Source organism: Hibiscus syriacus, unplaced genomic scaffold (assembly GCF_006381635.1).
Source record: "Hibiscus syriacus cultivar Baekdansim isolate YM2019G1 unplaced genomic scaffold, ASM638163v2 tig00002237_pilon, whole genome shotgun sequence".
Classification (NCBI taxonomy): Eukaryota; Viridiplantae; Streptophyta; class Magnoliopsida; order Malvales; family Malvaceae; genus Hibiscus; species Hibiscus syriacus.
Window position 1 is genome coordinate 20,927,089 of NW_024061918.1, and position 21,563 is coordinate 20,948,651.

The following is a 21,563-nucleotide window of genomic DNA, read 5'->3' on the forward strand; positions in this document are numbered from 1 at the left end:
TGTAATATGGGTTTGGATTTATGGGTGCTGGTGGGTCTCAGTTGGGCCTCATGTTGTATTGGGCTTTGTCTTGCAAAATATAATAGATGTATTAATAATAATAATAATAATAAATTAATTAATTAATAATATTTTTTCGATCTGGAAAAAATCGAGAGTCTACAACTGGAATTTTAAAAAATTGTTCATAGGTCAAGATAAATTGGCAGTCATTTACAAAACTGAGAATACTCCATATTTTAGTTATTCAACTTTGAGCAATCATATATATGTTGTATTACGTTAGTCTCTTGATAATATGGTAAGCTCATAATCCTTTATCTCTTTAAAGTTACATGTACAGTTCTCCCACCATAATGGGATCTTACCAGTTGGAGCAACCTATAGGGTTCATTACAATGTGGAAAGTAGAGAAAAAAAACCGGGCAGTTTAAAATGAGACTAAAAACTCATACCTTGTACTTAAATTCTGCTATTCAAAAATCCAACTTAATCGCACATACACAACTCAAACAAATTAAAAACCTCTAAGGTCCATCTCATCCTTGAACTCTTTATAAAAACATACTTTTAAGAACGAGAAATAGATCACTAACCTGGACGGGGCTTCTGCATATGTTGAATGATCTAAAAATATCAGAGATCATTTCTCCACCACCTAAAAAGAGAAAAAAACATGCAGGATCAGCTTTACACTGCTTCCATGACTCTATTCCCATATATTTAGATACACAGAGTCGTTACACTTACAGATAAGAACTGAATATAAATGGAAAAGAAAGTATATGCATACCCAAAGAATGGAGGCATGGCTAACAAGAGATTGCTCTTTCCAAATAAGAATCCAATGCCTGTAGGCCCACACATCTGAAGCATGTTTATTCCTTAACTATGTATACTTGTCCATATATAGTTTATATCATACATAAGGCCACAGACGAACCTTGTGAGAAGAAGAAACGAGAAAGTCAGCATCAAGACCTTAGACACCAACCACCATGTGAGGAACACTTTGACAAGCATCTACAAGCACGTTTGCTCCAACTGTATGAGCCCAAATCACAATGTCTTCAATAGGAAGAACTGAGCCTGCAAGAAAATCAAACTTTGATCCAATAAATATAATAATGCTAATTATAGTCCCATGTTTAGAAAACCGTCAATTTTAATGAAAAGGAGATCATCTATCAATAACTTCATAAGAAAGAAGTATTATCAGATGATTTATTCTACAAAAACCTACTTTTTTCAGTTAATTCCAATCTTACTTTTTTCAGCGGAAGGGGTGGCACTATGGCATCATGTGGGTTATTTGGGGATATTGGCCAATAAAAACTGATTAGATGGAAACTAGAAGCACATCTATTTCTGGGCCAGAAAAGGCACCTCTAATTAGCTGCGTTGTCCTTGAAGATACTAATTTTTTTTCATCCATTTGTTATTATTATTATTATTATTATTATTATTATTATATTAATATTATTAGTATTATTTTATTTATATTATTATTTATTATTTATATTATTTATTATTATTATTAATAATAAAAAAAATATATTATTTACATTACAGGTCCAAAACCAGACCGGCCCAGTTACAAAAGCCCAATACCCGGAGGTCCGTTTTATACCCAGACTGACCCAAATATTACCCTAAACCCATTTAGGGTTTGTATCTCAGTTTCAACCGCCAACAAGCAGCAGCCGTTGGATCTTATAAGATCCAACGGTCCAGATGACTCCAGCAAGAAACCCTAGGGTTATGATACCCTAGACCGCCTCTGCTCTCATCAACCGCTGCCGACACTCATTGCCACGACGCCCACTAAAGACTCCGTAGATATCAACACCAGCCTCCCACGTTTCAAGTTATAGGGTGAGTCACCACCATAGTTTGGTGACTCACCAAACTGCCACCCTTTTACCCGGTCCGAGACGAACGCCGGTGATGGCTATCAAGCCATCAATCGAACCTGCAAAGAGAGACACAGAGAGAACAACAAGCAACACAACAACCAAATACCACTAAAATACCGAGATAAAAATTGAGAGAAACCTTACCGAGAAAGCTGCGACGCCACCGGAGTTCACACGCTCCTCCACGTGCCACCAAAAGCCTTTGAAAACCGAAGGTATTTTCGTAGATTTTCTCCGATTGGGAGCTTTTTAAGGGAAAAGGTCATCGGAATCCTCATTAGGACGGTCCGATCTAAATTTTGGTATAAAATTTGTATTTTCCGTGGAGTTGACGGAGGCAGATGGCTGCCGGCCGACGACCGGATTCCCTCCAGTGAGGGAATCCTAGAGAGAAGACAGAGAGAATTTCTTCTCTCGGTTTAGAGAGAGAATGAGGAAGAGAAAATGAGAAATTTGGCCTTTAAGGCCGATTATAAGGGGGTATAAATACCCTCACCAAAACACGGATAAACCCTTTTCGTAGTACCCGTAGTTCTGTAATTTTATATTTTGGTCACTGAAATCAAATTTAGATCCTTTTAATTCGGTCTCTTAATTTTATTTAATTCATAATCTATTCATTAACATAATATATATATATATATATATATATATATATATATATATATATATATATATATATATATATATATATATATATATATATATATATATATATATATATATATATATATATAGGTAAATAACCGATTTAACCCTTATAACTTTATTAATTAATATTTTAATCCTGAAAACCATGTTTTAATTTATTTTAATTTGATATTCGAATTTGATATATATTTATTTTAGTCACTAAATTAATAATAGGTCAAATATCATGTTTAGCCACTGTAATTTTAAATAACTAATTACGAATTAGGGCATTTAATTTTAATATGTTATAATTTAATCATTACTTTCATTTATTTATTTTAATACTATAGTTTTAATTTTATTTATTTTAGTCACTATTTATTTATATTTTAATTTAATTTATTATTTAAATTTCAATAAGTTTAATTCAAATTCAAATTATTATTTTTTATTATTTTAATTTAGTCATATAAATATATATAATAAATAATATTTATTTATTTATTTTATTTATTAAATAAAAATCCTATTTATAAATTTAATTTTATATAAATTAACATATTTTAAATATTTATTTTTAATATTAAGAAAAGGGTTGTCTTAAAGCAACTAAAAGTCATTTTCTTATATTTTTAAATTATATATATTAATTTAATTTATTTTAATTATTTTTAGAGAAATATTTTATTAATATTTATTTATTTTTTAATATTAAGAAAATGATTGTCTTAAAGCAACTAGAAGTCTTTTTCTAATATTTCTAAGTAAATAAATATCTTATTTATAAAAATATAAAAAATATATATATTTATAAAAGTTAATATATTTTTCTTAAAATTATAGTAATAAATTTGAAATCACAAAATTATGAATTAAATATATATTTGAAATTTTAATATATAATAATAGAGACAATTTATAATTAATGAGTACCAATTTTGGGCGTTATAGGGGTGCTAATCCTTCCCTAAACTTAATCGACCACGAATCCTTTTTTAAAATTTTTTGGTTATACGCAGATCAATTTATCTTTTAAATTATATTTTCTTAAAAACTATTTTAAAAGATTGGTTTTTAGGTATTTGACCTACCTAACCCAAAAAGGTCAATGGCGACTCCCAAAACATTTTTTAAATCAAAATCATTTATTTATTTTTCCCGCAAAGTAAAAATTCGTACTCGGGCAAAAACCGGTTACGACAGCTTGGCGAGTTCGCTGGGGACCGTCAAGCTTTGAAATTAATTATAAATTGCCTCTATCAATTAGAAATTAGAAATTCATATTTATTTAATTTATAATTCTTTTCTTTCAAATTTTTATTACTTATGATTTTCATAATATTTATTATATTTTTTAATGTTTTTATTTTATTTTTAGATATTAAATTTCATTTTTTATTTGTTTGTCAAAGGTTTGGAAATTTCTCCTCACACACAACACTTGCATTGCATAACATAAGTTTTATAATCAAGCTTGTCCCTTTTAAGTGAGAGTGAAAGCGACGTCTTCGTGATAATTTATTCTCTGTGTCAGACCTAGCAAGTAGCTTTCGGGGTTCATATGCTCTATGTCTTCATGAGAATTTATTCTCCATGTCAGGCATAGAGAAATGTGTCCCCTCGAATTGAACTCGATCCGCTTAAGTCTATAGAGGACTAGAATTGAGGGTTTGACAGCCCAAGGGGCATCAACAAGGACAATTCGAGTCCTTTACTCTTATAACTGAAACTCTACATATAGTAAACCCTAGAAACTCTTCCGATCTGAAACCATGCTGAAATTTTGTCCAAAATAGGTGTACACAAAGGAGAAATGAATTCTAACTTTTTTCCTTTTAATTTATTTACTTCACTGCTGAATAAATTGCATGTGAATTTAAATTATAGTATTATTTAAAGTATGCTATGTAGAAAGCATGTTTAAATAGAAATATTTGTGTAGATATTAAATTAAATTTTTCCTTCTTTATTATTTGAACTAATTCATTTCTTTTTATGTTTTTCTTTTATTTTTGTTGTCTACATAACAACATACAAGATTAAAGGTATTGATCTTCGAGTTAATCGTCTCATTGGAAAACCTTCATCTATGGATAAAAAGTGTTCAAATCAAATAGTTCTAAACTCAAAAGTAAGACAGTGGTCTGAAGACTTACAAAGATAAGGGGGAGACAGTCTGCAGAATGATTTTGTACCAGAGTTAGCAAGTTATGCTCCAGTTTCTCTAAAAAGAAATGATATTCAAGATCTGCGAGGAATTTGGGAGAGTTGGGACTCAAACAAAAAGATGCAGTTCTATCTGTGTTACGGGGATATCCCATATTTGCTCTATGTCGAAATTGATGATGAATTGCTTCGAGCCCTGATTCAATTATGGAATCTAGGGTATAATTACATCACTTTCAATAAGGAGGACTTGGTTCCTACTATTGAAGGGTATATAACTTTGCTACATATATAAGGGGCTTTGGAGAATCGAATTTATTCAAGGTCAATCAAAACTCAACCTTTCCGAGTTAAATTAGCAAAGATTACAGGAGTACGAGAGGAATGGGTAGTGGCCCATACGAAACAAAAAGGCGAGGGCAAAGGTATTTCTTGGGTCAACATCAAAGAAATCATTCAGAGTCATCCAGATGATAAAGTACGATTTGATCTCTTTGCTCTGGGTATATATGGTATGGTCATCTTCCCTAAAGCATTGGGATACATTGAGGCGGTAGTAGTAGATTTATTCGAACATCTACAAAAAAGGGTTAATCATGCTTCTACAATTTTAATCGAGACCTTTCGATCATTAAGCGCTTGTAGAAGACTAGGAGGTGGACGATTTTTAGGATGTGCACAATTATTATATGTCTGGATCCGTAGTCATTTTTGGAGGACAAAAAAGGTTTCATACCGTCACTTTAGTACAGACTACTCAGCGTTGAAAGAGTTTTTGGAGCAAGAATGGTCGAAAGAAGTCACGAAAGACATGTGGATAAATGCGTTTTGAAATCTGCAAAGCAACGACATCATTTGGCACGCCCCGTGGCAAGTACAAAATGAGTTCTTTTACAAATGTGGTGACTACAACTGGGTGATGCTGCTCGGTTTATGGGGAGGAATTGGATATGCACCACTTCTAGCTATAAGGCAGTACGAGGGTCATCAATTTGTTCATGTTACTGTTGGGTTACATTCGTCTGAGTTTGCATTCATCTGAGTTTGCATTTCATAGCAAAAATTACAAAAGAAACATCGTGGATGTCGTTAAAGCTTGGAAAACAACTTTTTGTATTCGAGCCAAAGTAGCAAAAGTAATGTTAACCCCTGATTATGAGGAATGGAGGTCTGTCAGGAAAAATGAAAATATTCCTCTACCAGACCAAAATGAGGACATCTCTATGAAAGATCACATTCGGGTAGTCCCGTCAGAGATAGAAATCCTAAGAGCTGAGTTTGAAGCAGAAAGAGAGGGTTGGTCGAAAGAGTTAGAACAAATACGATAAGATAAAGCTATGTTGGGCGTTGATGTTGACTTTCATTCAGCATAATGAGCAATGCTGAGGGAAAACAAAGAAAAATATATAGTGAGTTTAGAACGTTAAATAAGAATTACCATGAGCTGCAAAAATCCCGAAGAGCATCAGGATCGAGCAGAGAAACAACACAGATGACCAAAGAGTTGAACATTGAAAAATGTCGAGTCGACAATTTAAAAGGAAAAAATAGCCGTTTACTCAAAAGCCTTGAGAAAGGAAAGAAGAAAATGGAAGATCTTGAGGTTGATAAAAGGGAGCGAATTATAAAGCACAAAGCTGAAAGTCGTGAGATTATGAATCAAATGCAAAAAGAAAGAGATCGAGCCAAAGAATTAGAAGATATGAAGAATGACATTCTTGAGGGATTTGAGGTTGAGAAAAACACCATGTTCAAGGGATTTGAAGCTGAAATGAATAATATGATTGCCGAACTTGAAGTTAGGGGACAAGGGATCGAAGAGTTCGGTGTTGAAAAGGAAAAATAGGATTTTGAGAGAAAGAACTTCAATACCATACTCAAAGTATAGCAAGAGGTGGCCAACAATTGGATGCAACGATGTAGAAACAAGAATGTGCAAATCCAGAAGCTTAATCAAAGGACACAAGAAACACGAACAAAACTTGAAGAGGATTTGGATCAGCGTAGAAACAAAAACATAGAGTTTAATGCTTACATCTTGCAACTTGAAGAATCTTTATTCCAAGAAAAGGTTTGTCTAGGACCTAGTGATCTTAAAGAGAGTTATGAGGAGAACGCTTCACTACGAAGACGAAGACGAGATCTTGAAAGTACTTTGTATAGTTGTCAAGAAAGAATCACTTAATTAGAGCAAACTCTCGAGGGAACTAATGAACAATGGCAAAAATCAACTGATTTCTATGAAGAAAGAAGTGAAAATAGAAGCATTATGGTATTCAAGGCCATGGTACAAATGAGTGAAGTTACCAGGTATATTGGGGAGTTAGCTGCTGAAGCAAAGATTATTGAGCACCACGTTGATCCAGTTTTTAAGTTTGGAAAGAAGATGTCATGGCTGATGAAGGAAATCATAGAGCTTAATAGGAAAGCTATGTCGTATCTGTAGTTATGAACTATTATATAGAAACTTTTGTATACCGATGGAAATTGTTCTATGACAATTAACTTTTTGGGATCAATACCTTTTGTATACATTCATTTTACATACATTCATTATTCATTGCATTATTTTTTTATGTATAATTTTTATTTTACATTAAGGTAAACATTTATTAAGTAAAATTTAAAAAAATAATATGAAAAGGATTGTCAATCGCAATTATCCTGGCTAAATGAGAAATTCAACACCACTACTGTACTAGAAAAGTGACTAAGAAAATGGAGGGTAAAATACAACATCTCGAGGAACAGCATAATAAAGAACAAGCAGAAATGAGAATGAAACTAGAGAAGATTGAAGCCAGCATTACAAATTCACAAGAAAGTATGATGCAGAAAATAGAAGATATGCTCAAAAAGTAAGCTACTATTGGAAAAATTCATGAAAATCCTGTATCTTTTGACCAGGAACCTATATATCCTTTAGGTTTCACACCAGAACCGGTTTATCATCCTGGTATCAAACCTGTGCAAATCCATGCTCGCACATCGACACTTCAAGAGACCAAACCTAATGAAAATCAACAAGTGGATCCCACATCTTCAAGCAAAAATCCGCTTATGTTAGAGGTGAAGATAGGAGAATTTAATGCTGAGCATCTAATTCCATATCTGAATGAGTTGAATAAGAAAGAAAAAGCCAATGAAGAATTGACTAGACAAATCAAGAGCTTGGAGGAAAGAATAAAATCCGTAGAAGTAACTGAATCGTTCTATGGGTTTGACGCCAGCGAGTTGAGTTTAGTCCCAGACCTAATCCTCCTCATTAAGTTCAAAGTTCCTAAATTTGAAAGATATGACGGTACTATATGGCCTTCGTCCCATATTACCATGTTTTGTCGCAGAATGACAGGTCATGTGAAAGACGAAAAATTGTTAATTCATTGCTTTCAAGATAGTTTGACAGGACAAGCCTTAAAGTGGTATACTCAATTGACCAAAGCCCATATCAGATCATGGAAAGATCTGGCAAAGGAATTTCTAGAGAAGTACCGCAGATATGGTTCCTGATAGATGGACTCCCCAAAATCTGGAGAAAAAGAACAATGAAACATTCATACAGTACGCTCAGAGATGGCGTGACACATCGACCCAAGTTCAGCCACCACTATCAGAAAAAAAAAGCCACAATGATGTTGGTCCACACTTTAAAGGCTCCATATTTAGGCCATTTAATGGGGAATACAACCAGAAATTTTGCAGATTTGGTCATTTCTGGAGAACTCATTAAGAATTTCATGAAAAGTGGAAAAATTGAATCAAGTGAAGGGTCTAGTTCCAAAAGACCCATGTATCGAAAAAAGGAAAATGAAGTTAATAATGCGAACGCCTATAACAAGGATACCTCGAAGAGTGTTACAATAACCCAACCAAGGGTTAAGAAGGAGGAAACAAATACTAATCGAACAGAATCCAGAGGATTTCGTAGGGAAAATGAGAGACCTTCTTTTGCACCATTACCAGTACCCTATGCTGAAATCTATGATTCACTGTTAAAGGCAGATGTAATACGGTGTTATACCTTGATTCCTATGCAACCACCATTCCCTCCATGGTATGATGTAAAAGCACACTGTGTTTATCATGATTGAATTACAAGTCATTCTACTAAAAATTGTCTAGCATTCAAAAAGGTGGTTCAAAATTTGATTAATACTGGAAAATTGGAATTCAATTCACCAGCTACATCACATCATTCACTGTCGAATAATAGAGATAAAAGCATGAACGCAATCCAGGAAGAGAACAGAAGGAAAGCAAAAACCCATGATTCTGAAATTAAATCTCCCTTTGGTTGGATATTTCAACAACTATCCCTATCTGGTATAATTCAGCAAGAATTCAAGCCAAAGCCTAATGAAGGCAAAAATTATTGTGAATATCATCAAGGAAAGGGACATGGAATTTAACTATGCCCTGGATTTAGGGGATTAGTACAAAAACTGATGAATGACAAAGAGATAGAGTTCTTTAAAGAAGAACCAGGAAAAAGAGAAGATGACGTTTGCTCATCAGAAGATTCTAAGCCTAGACAGAGAATAAGTAACCCTGTGATTATCACTGTGAAATCATCTACAGTGAATCCTCCACCAACAAAGCCAAAAGTGGTTATCACTACCCCTTTACCATTTCCATATAAGGATACCCACAAGGTACCTTGGAATTATACTACCAATGTTTCAATGGTAGGAGGATCTATTTCTCTGGAAAAAGCAAAAGAGAAAGCACAGGGTGTGGATTCTACATCTAAAGCAGTAAGTGAAGTCGGATTCTTTACAAGAAGTGGGAGGTGTTACTCTCCCGAGACGTCGAATGCATCAGAACAAGCAAAAGTAAAGGGAAAAGCTACAGTGATACCCCAAAAGGTATTAATGATGAATCCCCGCCAACAGTCAATGAGCCTGTAACAGAAAAACAAGCGCAAGAATTTTTTAAATTTCTGAAACATAGCGAATATAGTATGGTTGAGAAGATACATAAACAACAAGCATGAATTTCAATTCTTGATATGTTGATGAATTCAAAAGTACATTGAAATGCTTTGATGAAAGTTCTTAATCTGACATTTATCCCTGAAGATATATCTCTCAACAAGCTTGACAGGATTATGGGGCACATAGTTGCTGACAACTACATAACGTTCATTGATGATGAAATACCTGAATGTGGAATGGGATCAGTGAAATCTTTTAATATTACCACATATTGTCATGGCCATGTGTTGCCAGAAATACTGATTGATAATGGATATGCTCTTAACTTGATGCCATTGGTTACACTACAAAGGATGCCGGTGGATAAATCGCACATGAAGAATTATCAGAATGTAGTGCGAGCATTTGATGGCATGCAAAAGGAGGTATTAGGAAAAATGGAAATACCATTGTTGATCGGACCAGTAGTGTACAATATCGACTTTGTGGTAATGGATATCCACCCTACATATAATTGTTTATTGGGGAGGCCATGGATTCATTCTGCAGGAGTTGTTCCTTCTTCATTGCATTAGAAACTGAAGTTCGTTGTTGAGGTCAACTGATATTTGTAGGAGCTGAGGAAGAAATTATTGCTTCTATAACAAGTGATGCTCCGTATATTGAAACCAATGATGATGCTCTTGAGTGCTCTTTATGAGCTTTGGAATTTTTCAATGCAGCCTTTATTACCGAGGGAAGCAAAATTCCACATCCTAGATTGTCTGATTGCACTAAAATGGTTGTACAACAGACTTTAGGCATAGGAGCTAAAACTGGGAAAGGTTTGGGAAACAATCTTCAAGGAAGTTCAGTTCCTGTAAGTATGAAGATGAAGAAAGATCATTTTGGGCATGGATTTAAGCCCAACTCTCAACAAAGGAACAAATATATGAAAAGAAGAGGTGAAGATAGAAGGGCCAGACTGAAAGGAGAAGAAATTCCATGAAAACGCATGTCTTTCCCTCATTTGAAGTCCACATTCAAATCTAGAGGAATGATTAATGTGGAACAATAGCTGGTTGATGCTTTTCAAGAAGAAAAGTTGACGAAATATCAAAGCATGGTGGAGGAAGCTATGGAAGAATTGTTTATCAACATGATCACCAATGACCACAAGACTGCAAATACTTGGCTGGGATTCGCCCTTGTCTTCCTGGGGAAACACTCAACAATTGGACTACTGAAGATCTCCCTGTAGTTTTTAGTATTAACTTAGAGTAATACTCAGAACCAACTTTTATGCTGTAGCCCAAGAATATAAAAAGTTTTTGTTATCTTGTAAGGGCAGTTATGTTAAGTTCTCTTAATATCAAATATAAGAAGTTTTCTTAAAATTCTCAAATGGAAATCATTATTTATACCTTACATTTTTACATTCATTATTTCTCATTCTTTATATTTATTTCATAAATTTACTATATTCTTTCGGAAATATGTCCGACTTAAATTTGTCGGTGTCACAATGTTAATAGCCTGATTATTCCTAAATTTAATCATGAGATAAATTTAGAGCTACCCATATGTTTGGAGGAAATCAATGAGTGTGAGGATAAAGAAGAATGTGATGTTCCTATCGAATTGTTAAGACTGGTAGAAAAAGAAGATAAACAAATTTTACCTCACAAAGAAGAGATCGAGACTATAAATCTGGGAACCAATAAAGAAATGAAGGAAGTGAAAATTGGTACTACTTTGTCAGCCCAGATAAAACAAGAATTGATAAATCTCCTCCAAGAATTCAAAGATATCTTTGCTAGGTCTTATCAAGATATGTCTGGTTTCAGTACAAATATAGTGATGCATAAACTTCCAATCAGTCCAGAATATAAACCTGTTCAGCAAAAGCTCAGACGGATGAGGCCAGAAATGTTGTTGCAAATTAAATAGGAAATGATGAAGCAGATAAATGCAGGTTTTCTACAGGCAGCCAAATATCTAGAATGGGTAGCCAACATAGTTCCAGTACCAAAGAAGAATGGGAAAGTTTGAATGTGTGTAGATTACAGAGATCTTAACAGAGCTAGTCCGAAAGATAGCTTTTCATTACCTCATATAGACACATTGGTGGACAATACTGCAGGACATGCATGGTTTTTCTTCATGGATGGCTTTTCAGGGTATAATCAGATAAAAATGAATCCTAAGGACATGGAAAAAAACAAAATTTGTAACCATGTGGGGCACATTCTGTTACACAGTAATGCCATTTGGATTGAAAAATGAAGGGGCAACGTATCAGAGAGCAATGTTAACTCTGTTCCACGACATGATGCATAAAGAGATTGAAGTATATATGGATGACATGATTGCCAAGTCCCGAACTGAAGAAGAACATATTCAAAATCTAATAAAGCTTTTCTAGAGATTGAGAAAGTATCAATTAAAGCTCAACCCCACTAAATACACTTTTGGGGTAACATCAGGAAAACTTTTGGGATTTGTAGTTAGTCAAAAAGGAATTGAGATTGATCCAGATAAAGTAAAAGTAATTCATGATCTTCCACCACCTAACACAAAAAAAGAAGTTCGAGGCTTTTTGGGGAGATTATACTATATATCTGATTTATTTCTCAATTAACTGACAAATGTGATCCAGTGTTCAAGTTACTTCGAAAGAACAATCCTGAAGTCTGGAATGATTAATGTCAAGAAACTTTGGATATTATTAAGAAATATTTATCCAATGCCCTCATTTTAGTATCACCTGTGCCTGATAGATCATTAATTCTCTACTTGACAGTCTTTGAAAATTCGTTGGGATGCATATTGGGACAACATGATGAGTCTGGAAGAAAAAAAATCCATTTATTATCTGAGTAAGAAGTTTACTGATTGTGAAATTCGATACCCACCAATACAAAAATTATGTTGTGCCTTGGTGTGGACTACTCGAAGACTCAGACAATACATATTATATCATACCACTTGGCTGATATCTAGACTTGATCCTTTAAAGTTCTTAATGGAATCACCAGATTTGACAGGTAAAATGGCTAGATGGCAGATGTTATTATTCGAGTTTGATATCGTATATGTCAACCAAAAAGCAATAAAAGGAAGTGTCATAGCTGATTTTTTGGTCAGTCATGTATCAGATGATTAGTAGTCTCTGAGTTTTAATTTTCCAGATGAAGATTTGTTGTGTATATCCATGAATGTAGAAATCAGAACAAATGATGAATCCTATAAGCTTTATTTCGATTGAGCATCCAACGCCTTGGGACGAGGAATCGGGGCAGTGTTAATTTCTCCAGAAAATATCTATTATCCTTTTACAAGCAGATTAGAGTTCTTTTGCACTAATAACATGGCGGAATATGAAGCTTGTGTCATGGGATTGAAGGCAGCCATAGAAAGGAAAATTAAATTTCTCAAGATATATGGAGATTCATCGTTAGTTGTGTATCAATTACGAGGAGAATGGAAAACGAAAGATCTCAAGTTGCTAGAATACTGATATTTTATTCTCAAATTAGTGAAAGAATTTGAAAGATTCACCTTTAATTATCTCCCTCGAGAAGAAAATCAAATGGCAGATGCTTTGGCTACATTAGCTGCTATGTTTTAGGCAAATAATAAAGTTGATATGATGCCGATTAAAATGCAAGTATATGAAATTCATGCATATTGCTACAGTGTGGAAGAAGAGGCAGATATGGCAAGTCATGGTATTATGATATCTTGCAATATATCAAGTATCAAAGTTATCCACAAAATGCATATGAGATTGATAAAAGAACATTGAGAAGAATGGTTGCTGGATATTTTCTTGATGATGAGACTTTGTATAGAAGAAACAATGATCAAATGTTATTGAGATGTATAAATACTAGCGAAGCTAGAAGCATTATTGAGGAAGTACATAATGGGATATGTTGAACACAAGCAAATGGTCTTTCCATGACGAGAAAAATAATGAGATATGGGTATTATTGGGCTACCATGCATACAGATTGCATTGATTATGCAAGGAGATGTCATAAATGCTAGGTATATGCGGATAAGATTCATGCACCTCCATCACCTTTACATGTAATGACAATACCTTGGCCATTTTCTATGTGGGGAATAGACGTCATTGGGGCAATCATACCAAAAGCATCAAATGAACATTGTTTCATCCTAGTGGAAATTGATTATTTTACCAAGTGGGTTGAAGCTGCTTCATATGCCAATATCAAGAGGTCTATAATTTGTAAATTTATAAAAAAAAGAAATAATCTGCCAGTATGGGCTACCAGAGAGAATCATTATAGATAATACTCTCAACTTGAACAACAAAATAATGACTGAACTTTGTACACAGTTTAAGATCAAGCATGCAAACTCAGTGGCATATCGCCCAAAGATGAATGGGGCAGTTGAAACAGCAAATAAGAACATCAAGAGAATCATTACAAAGATGATTGAAACTTACAAAGATTGGCACGAGAAGTTACCTTTTGCCTTATATGCATACTGGACTACTGTGCGAACATCTACTGGGGCAACGCCTTTTTCTTTAGTTTATGGGATGGAAGCAGTCTTACCGATTGAAGTTGAGATCCCATCACTTCGAATCTTGAGAGAGGTAAAATTGGATGAGTCTGAATGGATCCAAGATCGATTTGATCAATTGAACCTTATTGAGGAGAAGAGATTGAAAGCTATTTACCATGGACAGATGTATCAAAAACGGATGATGAAGTCTCATGACAAGAAAGTACATCCAAGAGAATTCCAAGAGAATTCCAAGAGGGTGATCTAGTGCTGAAAAAGATCTTGCCTATACATAAAGATTTCCGTGGGAAATGGATGCCTAATTGGGAAGGGTCATATGTTGTAAAAAATGCCTTTTCCGAAGGAGCATTAATCTTGGCATAAATGGATGGAAAAGTTTTGAGAAACCCAATAAACTCAGATTCTGTCAAGAAATATTATGCTTAAAGAAGAAAAAGAAAAAAAAATAAAAAAAGAAGAAAAATAAAAGAAAAAGTAGAAAATAAAAAGGAGGGTCAAGATGAAAACCCGCAAAGGGCGTCTTGCAACCAAAGGAAGGATTTTAGTTGAAAACCTGAAAAGGCTGCTCAAATGCATGTTGATATTAGGCATCTGGCAATTAAACCTTCTTAAGAGTTTGATATTTTGGGAGGAACTTTACATCTACAAACATTCTGGCAACGTTCAAGATCTTTCAGACATAAGCTTACCTCAGTGCTCTAAATTATATCAAATTAATTAGTTTAGAAATACTTATGCTAATAATTTGTTGAGTCATTTGAATTTTTATCATTTCTATGTTTGTCATGACTTTGAATATATATTTATTAATAGATTCCACGTTTATCTTTTCGAAATCCAATTTCTTTTCGAAATTCAATTTATTCTTTTATATAAACATCTTATAAGTGGATTAACATAATCTCAAGATAAGCAAAAGATTTTGGCTATCACTTTATGTTAATACTTTTAAATGCATGGAATCCAAAGTAAGTTTTATCAACATTTGCAATCATTGTTAAAAAGAGAACAAGTTATTACCATCATAGAGTCATTTGGAAGGAAGTAAAGCAGAAAAACAGAAAAGAAATACTGGGCAGAAGCCACATGAAAGGATGAATGTGTTGTCAAATGTTTTACGAACCAGTAATTATGGTGTTGAACCAATGTTGCGATCATATGGTGTTTCCATTTATTGATCCGAAATAAAGTTTGTCTTCTTCAACACTAAGGTTAAAAGTGAGATATGATGAAGATTTTCTTTCCACATAAGGGGAGCTGAAATTTTAACAACAAGAAACTAGTGGAGCCAACTAAAATTGAACAGCAGATTGTTATTAAGCATCTCAACATAATATGGTCTGAATCACTTTGTTTGAGATATGATTAGATGTGGAGACATGAAAGGAATTAGGATAAATCCTCCTTATGATGTGTTTCAAGAGTCAAATCAGAAAAGATACTGCTCTATTAATTTATCCACTAAGTTTGGCATATCTACATCTACATTCTTCAAAGATGATAGATTCTTTCTTCAAAGATAATAGATTCTCTATTCAAAGATAATAGATTCTTTTTTCAAAGAAAAAAGATTTATTGGATTTCTACACAAGTCCTAACAAAGAAAGCCAGTGTTATCCATGATAAAATGGGGCAACAAGGTCATAATTCTGACTGTAGTAAGAATTTTGTGAATGAAGCATTTCTTCTGAGACTTTAACACAAATGAAGAAAAAAGAATGCCAGCTTGAAATGACATTTTGACTAAGTGAAGGAAGGCCGAGTTGGCCACTTTGAAATCAAATAAAGATGAACTTAACATTCATGCATTATATTTAGACATTTGTAAAAATAGGGGCATTTTCATTCATTTTTATCAATGTTGAATATTTGACATGAATTTCAAAGATTAGTAATTATTTCAATAAAAATTTGAATTCATCACTCGATGGATCAACATTTCCAGAAGAGTTCATAACGAGAAGAAATCATCTGAAGAAGAAGAAGAAGTTCATAATGAGAAGAATTTTTTCAACCTTTTGCATGACTCTATCACAGAAGGAGATAGATCAGCATCAACATTTCCAGGAGAGATCATAATGAGAAGAACTCTTCTGAAGAAGGAGAAGAAGTTCATAATGAGAAGAATTTGTTCAACCTTTTGCTCGACTCTATTACAGAAGGAGCTAGATCAGCATCAGCATTTCCAGAGAGAGTTCATAATGAGAAGAATCAATCTGAAGAATGAGAAGAAATTCATAATGAGAAGAATTTGTTCAACCTTACCTTAATTCATCACATATTGAAGTTGAATCAACACCTCTTTTGAAAATCAGCATTTCCAGAAGCAGTTCATAATGAGAAGAACTCATCTGAAAAAGAAGAAGAAGTTCATAATGAGAAGAATTTGTTCAACTTTTTGCTAGATTGCATTACAGAAGAAGATAAATTGTCATCATCATTGGAAAAGTTCATAATGAGAAGAACTAATCCAAAAGAAGAACTTGTTCATTAGTGCCATCATAATCAAGTGAAGTCAAATGGATAAAAAAAAACTTATTATCTTTTCGTCTGTGCCCTATTCTTGTTAACACAAGAATGAGCAAAGAGAGACAGCTGAAGATATTAATTTTTTCATTCATTAGTTTTTTTTATTATTATTATTATTAGTATTATTTTATTATATTATTATTTAATATTTATATTTATTATTATTATTACTAATAAAAAATATATTATTTACATTACGGGCCCAAAACTAGACCGGCCCAGTTACAAAAGCCCAATACCCGGAGGCCCGTTTTGCACCCAGAGTCCCGTTTTACACCCAGATTGGCGTAAATATTACCCTAAACCCATTTAGGGTTTATATCTCAGCTTCAACTGCCAATAAGCAGCATCCGTTGGATCTTATAAGATCCAACAGTCCAGATGACTCCAGCAAGAAACCCTAGGGTTATGATACCCTAGGGACACGTCGTCGTCGCCGCCTCTACTCTCATCAACCACTGCCGACACTCGTTTCCACGACGCCCACTGAAGACTCCGAAGATATCAACACTAGCCTCTCACGTTTCAAGTTATAGGGTGAGTCACCACCATAGTTTGGTGACTCACCAAACTGCCACCATTTTTCCCGGTCCAAGATGAGCGCCGGTGATGGCTATAAAGCCATCAACCGAACCTGCAAAGAGAGACACAGAGAGAATAACAAGCAACACAACAACCAAATGCCACTAAAATACCGAGAGACACGCTCCTCCACGCGCCACCAAAAGCCTTTGAAAACCGAAGGTATTTTCGTAGATTTTCTCCGATTGGGAGCTTTTTAAGGGAAAAGGTCACTGAAATCGTCATTAAGACGGTCCGATCTAAATTTTGGTATAAAATTTGTATTTTTCAACCACCGGAGGCGGTGGCCGGCGATGGAGTTGGCGGAGATAGATGGCTGTCGGCCGACGACCAGATTCCCTCCGGTGAGGGAATCCTAGAGAGAAGGTAGAGAGAATTTATTCTCTCGGTTTAGAGAGAGAATGAGGAAGAGAAAATGAGAAATTTGGCCTTTAAGGCCGGTTATAAGGGGGTATAAATACCCTCACCAAAACGACGTAGTTTTGGTGAGGGCCTCTGTGTAATTTTACATATGGACAAACCCTTTCCGTAGTACCCGCAGTTCTATAATTTTATATTTTGGTCACTAAAATCAAATTTAGATCCTTTTAATTTAGTCTCTTAATTTTATTTAACTCATAATTTAGTCATTAGCATAAAATATATATATATTTTAGGCAAATAACCGATTTAGCCCTTATAACTTTATTAATTAATATTTTAATCCCGAAAACCATGTTTTAATTTATTTTAATTTGATATTCGAATTTGATATATATTTATTTTAGTCACTAAATTAATAATAGGTCAAATATCATGTTTAGCCACTGTAATTTTAAATAACTAATTACGAATTAGGGCATTTAATTTTAATATGTTATAATTTAATCATTACTTTCATTTATTTATTTTAATACTATAGTTTTAATTTTATTTATTTTAGTCACTATTTATTTATATTTTGATTTAATTTATTATTTAAATTTCAATATGTTGAATTCAATATTCTAATTATTATTTTATTATTATTTTAATTTAGTCATATAAATATATAATAAATAATATTTATTTATTTATTTATTTTATTAAATAAAAATTCTATTTATAAATTTAATTTTATATATATTATTTTTATAAACATATTTTAAATATTTATTTTTAATATTAAAAAAAGGGTTGTCTTAAAGCAACTAGAAGTTCTTTTCTCATATTTTTAAATAACTAAATATCATACTTTTATAAATTATATATATTAACTTAATTTATTTTTATTATTTTTAGAGAAATATTTTATTAATATATTTTATTTATTAATATTAAGAAAATGATTGTCTTAAAGCAACTAGAAGTCTTTTTTTTATATTTCTACGTAAATAAATATCTTATTTATAAAAAATAATATATATATATAAAAGTTAATACATTTTTCTTAAAATTATAATAATAAATTTGAAATCACAAAATTATGAATTAAATATATCTTTGAATTTTTAAATTTTTAATAATAGAGACAATTTATAATTAATGAGTACCAATTTTGGGCGTTATAGGGGTGCTAATCCTTCCCTAAACGTAATCGACCACGAATCCTTTTTTAAAAATTTTTGGTTATACGTAGATCAATTTATCTTTTAAATTATGTTTTCTTAAAAACTATTTTAAAAGATTGTTTTTTAGGTATTTGACCTACCTAACCCAAAAAGGTCAATGACGACTCCCAAAATATTTTTTAAATCAAAATCATTTATTTATTTTTCCAACCAAGTAAAAATTCGTACCCGGGCAAAAACCGGTTACAGTCCTAAACTAGTATTCCAACTCTCAACTAAAAATACATATTGAATTGATCCAATTGAGTGTTCTCAAACAGGAAGGAGATATGGAGAACCTTCATGTGTATATCACAATAAGGCTAGACTTAAAATTGAAATTTTGCCAAGTCCAATTCACGAAAGAAAATATAAATTAATGTCGACGACTCAAAAAAAATGAGAGGAAGAAGAAGATTAATTTGTCTTCTTTAAAGTATTCACATACAAAACAGGAACAGTTGATGTCAAAAGAAACCTACCAAGCACATTAGACACATGCTGAACAACTAAAAGTTTGGTTCTTTCAATGATCATCTCTTTCAGCTCTTCTACATCTGGAACCTCGTTCACACCTAAATTTACAAATTTCAAAATAGCACCCGTTTTCTGTGCCACAATTTGCCAAGGAACGATAGCACTATGGTGTTCAGCAATAGTAAGTATAATCTGCAAACATAAATTACCAAACATCATGATTCATTGAACACTAACAACTACCCTATATAAATGAAAGAGCAACTATATGTCATAAAAGACTGACCTCATCCCCAGGGTTTAGATTGGATAAACCCCAAGAATAAGCCACTAAATTAATAGCCTCAGTAGCATTTCTTGTGAATACAATATCAGTAGAATCAGATGCTTTAATAAAAGCTGCCACTTTCTTCCGTGCCAACTCGTACTCATCAGTTGCCTTGGCACTGTATATACAATAATCATAAAAGAAATGCAAAAAAATCATATGTTTAACTTTGTGCTTCCTATAAAATTGCTAAATAGCAATAAACTAATCTTACAAGAGGACATATATAACTAAGATGATGCAACAAAATTATAAAAAAAACGTTGTATTTAAAATAAGATGTATTAGTAATCAATATGCTACAAAATATTAATTTTGTATTAGTTTATATAATATGAATTTGTAAAAGAGTGCCGTTGGGTACTTTCTAAAGATGCAATTGAAAACAATAAAGTAAATTGTATACTACCGCGGTTAGTACAATGTTAGAGCTATACATAGCATATTAACTAACGCCGACAGGGCACTCATTAGCAAAACTTCATCGAGTAACCTCAAAAGTGCCCTATCCTATTCACTTGTTCCCTAGATTAATTTCCGGAAAGAATTTACAAGAGGAGAAAAGGGAGTACCTCAAGTAATGAATTCCTCTGATTTGAATCGTAAGCTTCATAATAATTCTGCACAGCTCTTAACACTGCCGTTGGTTTCTGAGAGGTTGCCGCATTGTCTAAGTAAACAAGTTTCGATCCATTTACTTCCTGCCATATTTAAGAACAAGCTTAATCAGCTGAAACTAACCAACAAGAAAAAAAAAGATAAGGGAAATTGAAGGACCTGGTGGAGTATGGGGAAATCGGGTCGGGTTGAGTGGCCTAATGAAACGGAGCCTTCTTTAACGCCGGCGGAAAGCGAAGCGGAGAAGCGACGGAAACCTTGACGACAATTCGAGGAAGAAGGTGAAACAGTAGGGTATAAAATTGGGAAAGAAGGGAGCTTTACAACTATGCCTTCCATCATTGTTATTCTCATCAAAGAAATTCAGGACAAGTGCGAATCTTTTTTTTTTGGATAAGTAATGTTTATTCATCCAAAAGAGAGCAGTAAAGCTGCTACAAGAAACATATACAATCAACTAAATCAGTCCCCAATTTAGGCACAGTCACATATTTACAGCATCAACCCTATTAATGTGACTCCTATACAACTTTGTTCTAACTACCTCCTGTATAGTATTTACAATTGTGTCAACAAAACGCATCTCACCCCTAAAACTCCTACGATTACATTCCTCCCAAGTAGAGTAAACAAATCCGGTCCAAGCAAGCTTGAGGATATGAACTAAAAGGGACTTCCCTTTAAAGTGTTGAACCATCCAGCAGACCTCATCATCCCAGCACTCCAGCAACTGATGTTGCAAATCACAAGCACGCATAATAGCTTGCCAAATCTCACTCGCAAAGGGACATTCAAGGAAGAGATGATTGCGAGATTCATGACCAACCCCACACAACACACACACATTGTTTCCAACCGCAATTCCAAACCTGATAAGTCTGTCTTTAGTAGGCAGCCTATCAAGTAGAACCATCCAAGCAATAAGGGAGAACTTAGGGACATGCGCAGGGAACCAGATGAGTCTATGCCATGCAACTTTCCCCCTACTGATTCGGATGCTATCCCATATCCACCTGCCCTTGATCTGAGATAAGGCAGTCAAAGGACTGAAGAGAACACTAGCCTCCTCCCTCATTTTAATCAATTTGCTTAGAATACAACTGAAATGTGATTTACTAACAACAGTCCAAAAGTCAGCTAACTTAAAACAGTAAACCTTGATCCAAGCAATCCATAAAGACCCTTCCCCAGCAAGGATGCTCTTAATAAGCATTAAACAGCAAGCTTTGCTCCAATCAGCTAGGTTTCTTATGCCCAGCCCTCCCTCAGA

At 33.6% G+C, this 21,563-nt stretch overlaps 2 protein-coding genes across 2 annotated transcripts; both read right to left on the bottom strand.

Moving 5' to 3' along the window:
- Nucleotides 1-796: 796 nt before the first annotated feature.
- LOC120141456 (cysteine desulfurase 1, chloroplastic-like) lies at nt 797-20,146 on the bottom strand. Its single transcript, XM_039156319.1, has 5 exons — nt 20,130-20,146; nt 19,634-19,793; nt 19,353-19,539; nt 944-1,089; nt 797-867 (listed from the first exon to the last, which is right to left on the bottom strand). Exons 1-4 carry the CDS (start codon nt 20,144-20,146, stop codon nt 983-985), a joined length of 471 nt encoding a protein of 156 aa, XP_039012250.1. The 3' UTR covers nt 797-867; nt 944-982.
- Nucleotides 20,147-20,185: 39 nt separating this feature from the next.
- LOC120141467 (cysteine desulfurase 1, chloroplastic-like) lies at nt 20,186-20,674 on the bottom strand. Its single transcript, XM_039156327.1, has 3 exons — nt 20,453-20,674; nt 20,248-20,376; nt 20,186-20,200 (listed from the first exon to the last, which is right to left on the bottom strand). Exons 1-3 carry the CDS (start codon nt 20,645-20,647, stop codon nt 20,186-20,188), a joined length of 339 nt encoding a protein of 112 aa, XP_039012258.1. The 5' UTR covers nt 20,648-20,674.
- Between the last annotated feature and the right edge of the window lie 889 nt (nt 20,675-21,563).

Coding starts and splice junctions, on each gene's coding strand:
- LOC120141456 (XM_039156319.1), bottom strand. Junction 19,540..19,633: donor ATCTAAACCCTGGGGATGAG/GTCAGTCTTTTA, acceptor TTATGTTTGCAG/ATTATACTTACTATTGCTGA. Junction 1,090..19,352: donor GCATGTGTCTAATGTGCTTG/GTAGGTTTCTTT, acceptor ATTTTCTTGCAG/GCTCAGTTCTTCCTATTGAA.
- LOC120141467 (XM_039156327.1), bottom strand. CDS start 20,647: ATGAGAATAACAATGATGGAAGGCATAGTTGTAAAGCTCCCTTCTTTC. Junction 20,377..20,452: donor ATTTCCCCATACTCCACCAG/GTCCTTCAATTT, acceptor TAAATATGGCAG/GAAGTAAATGGATCGAAACT.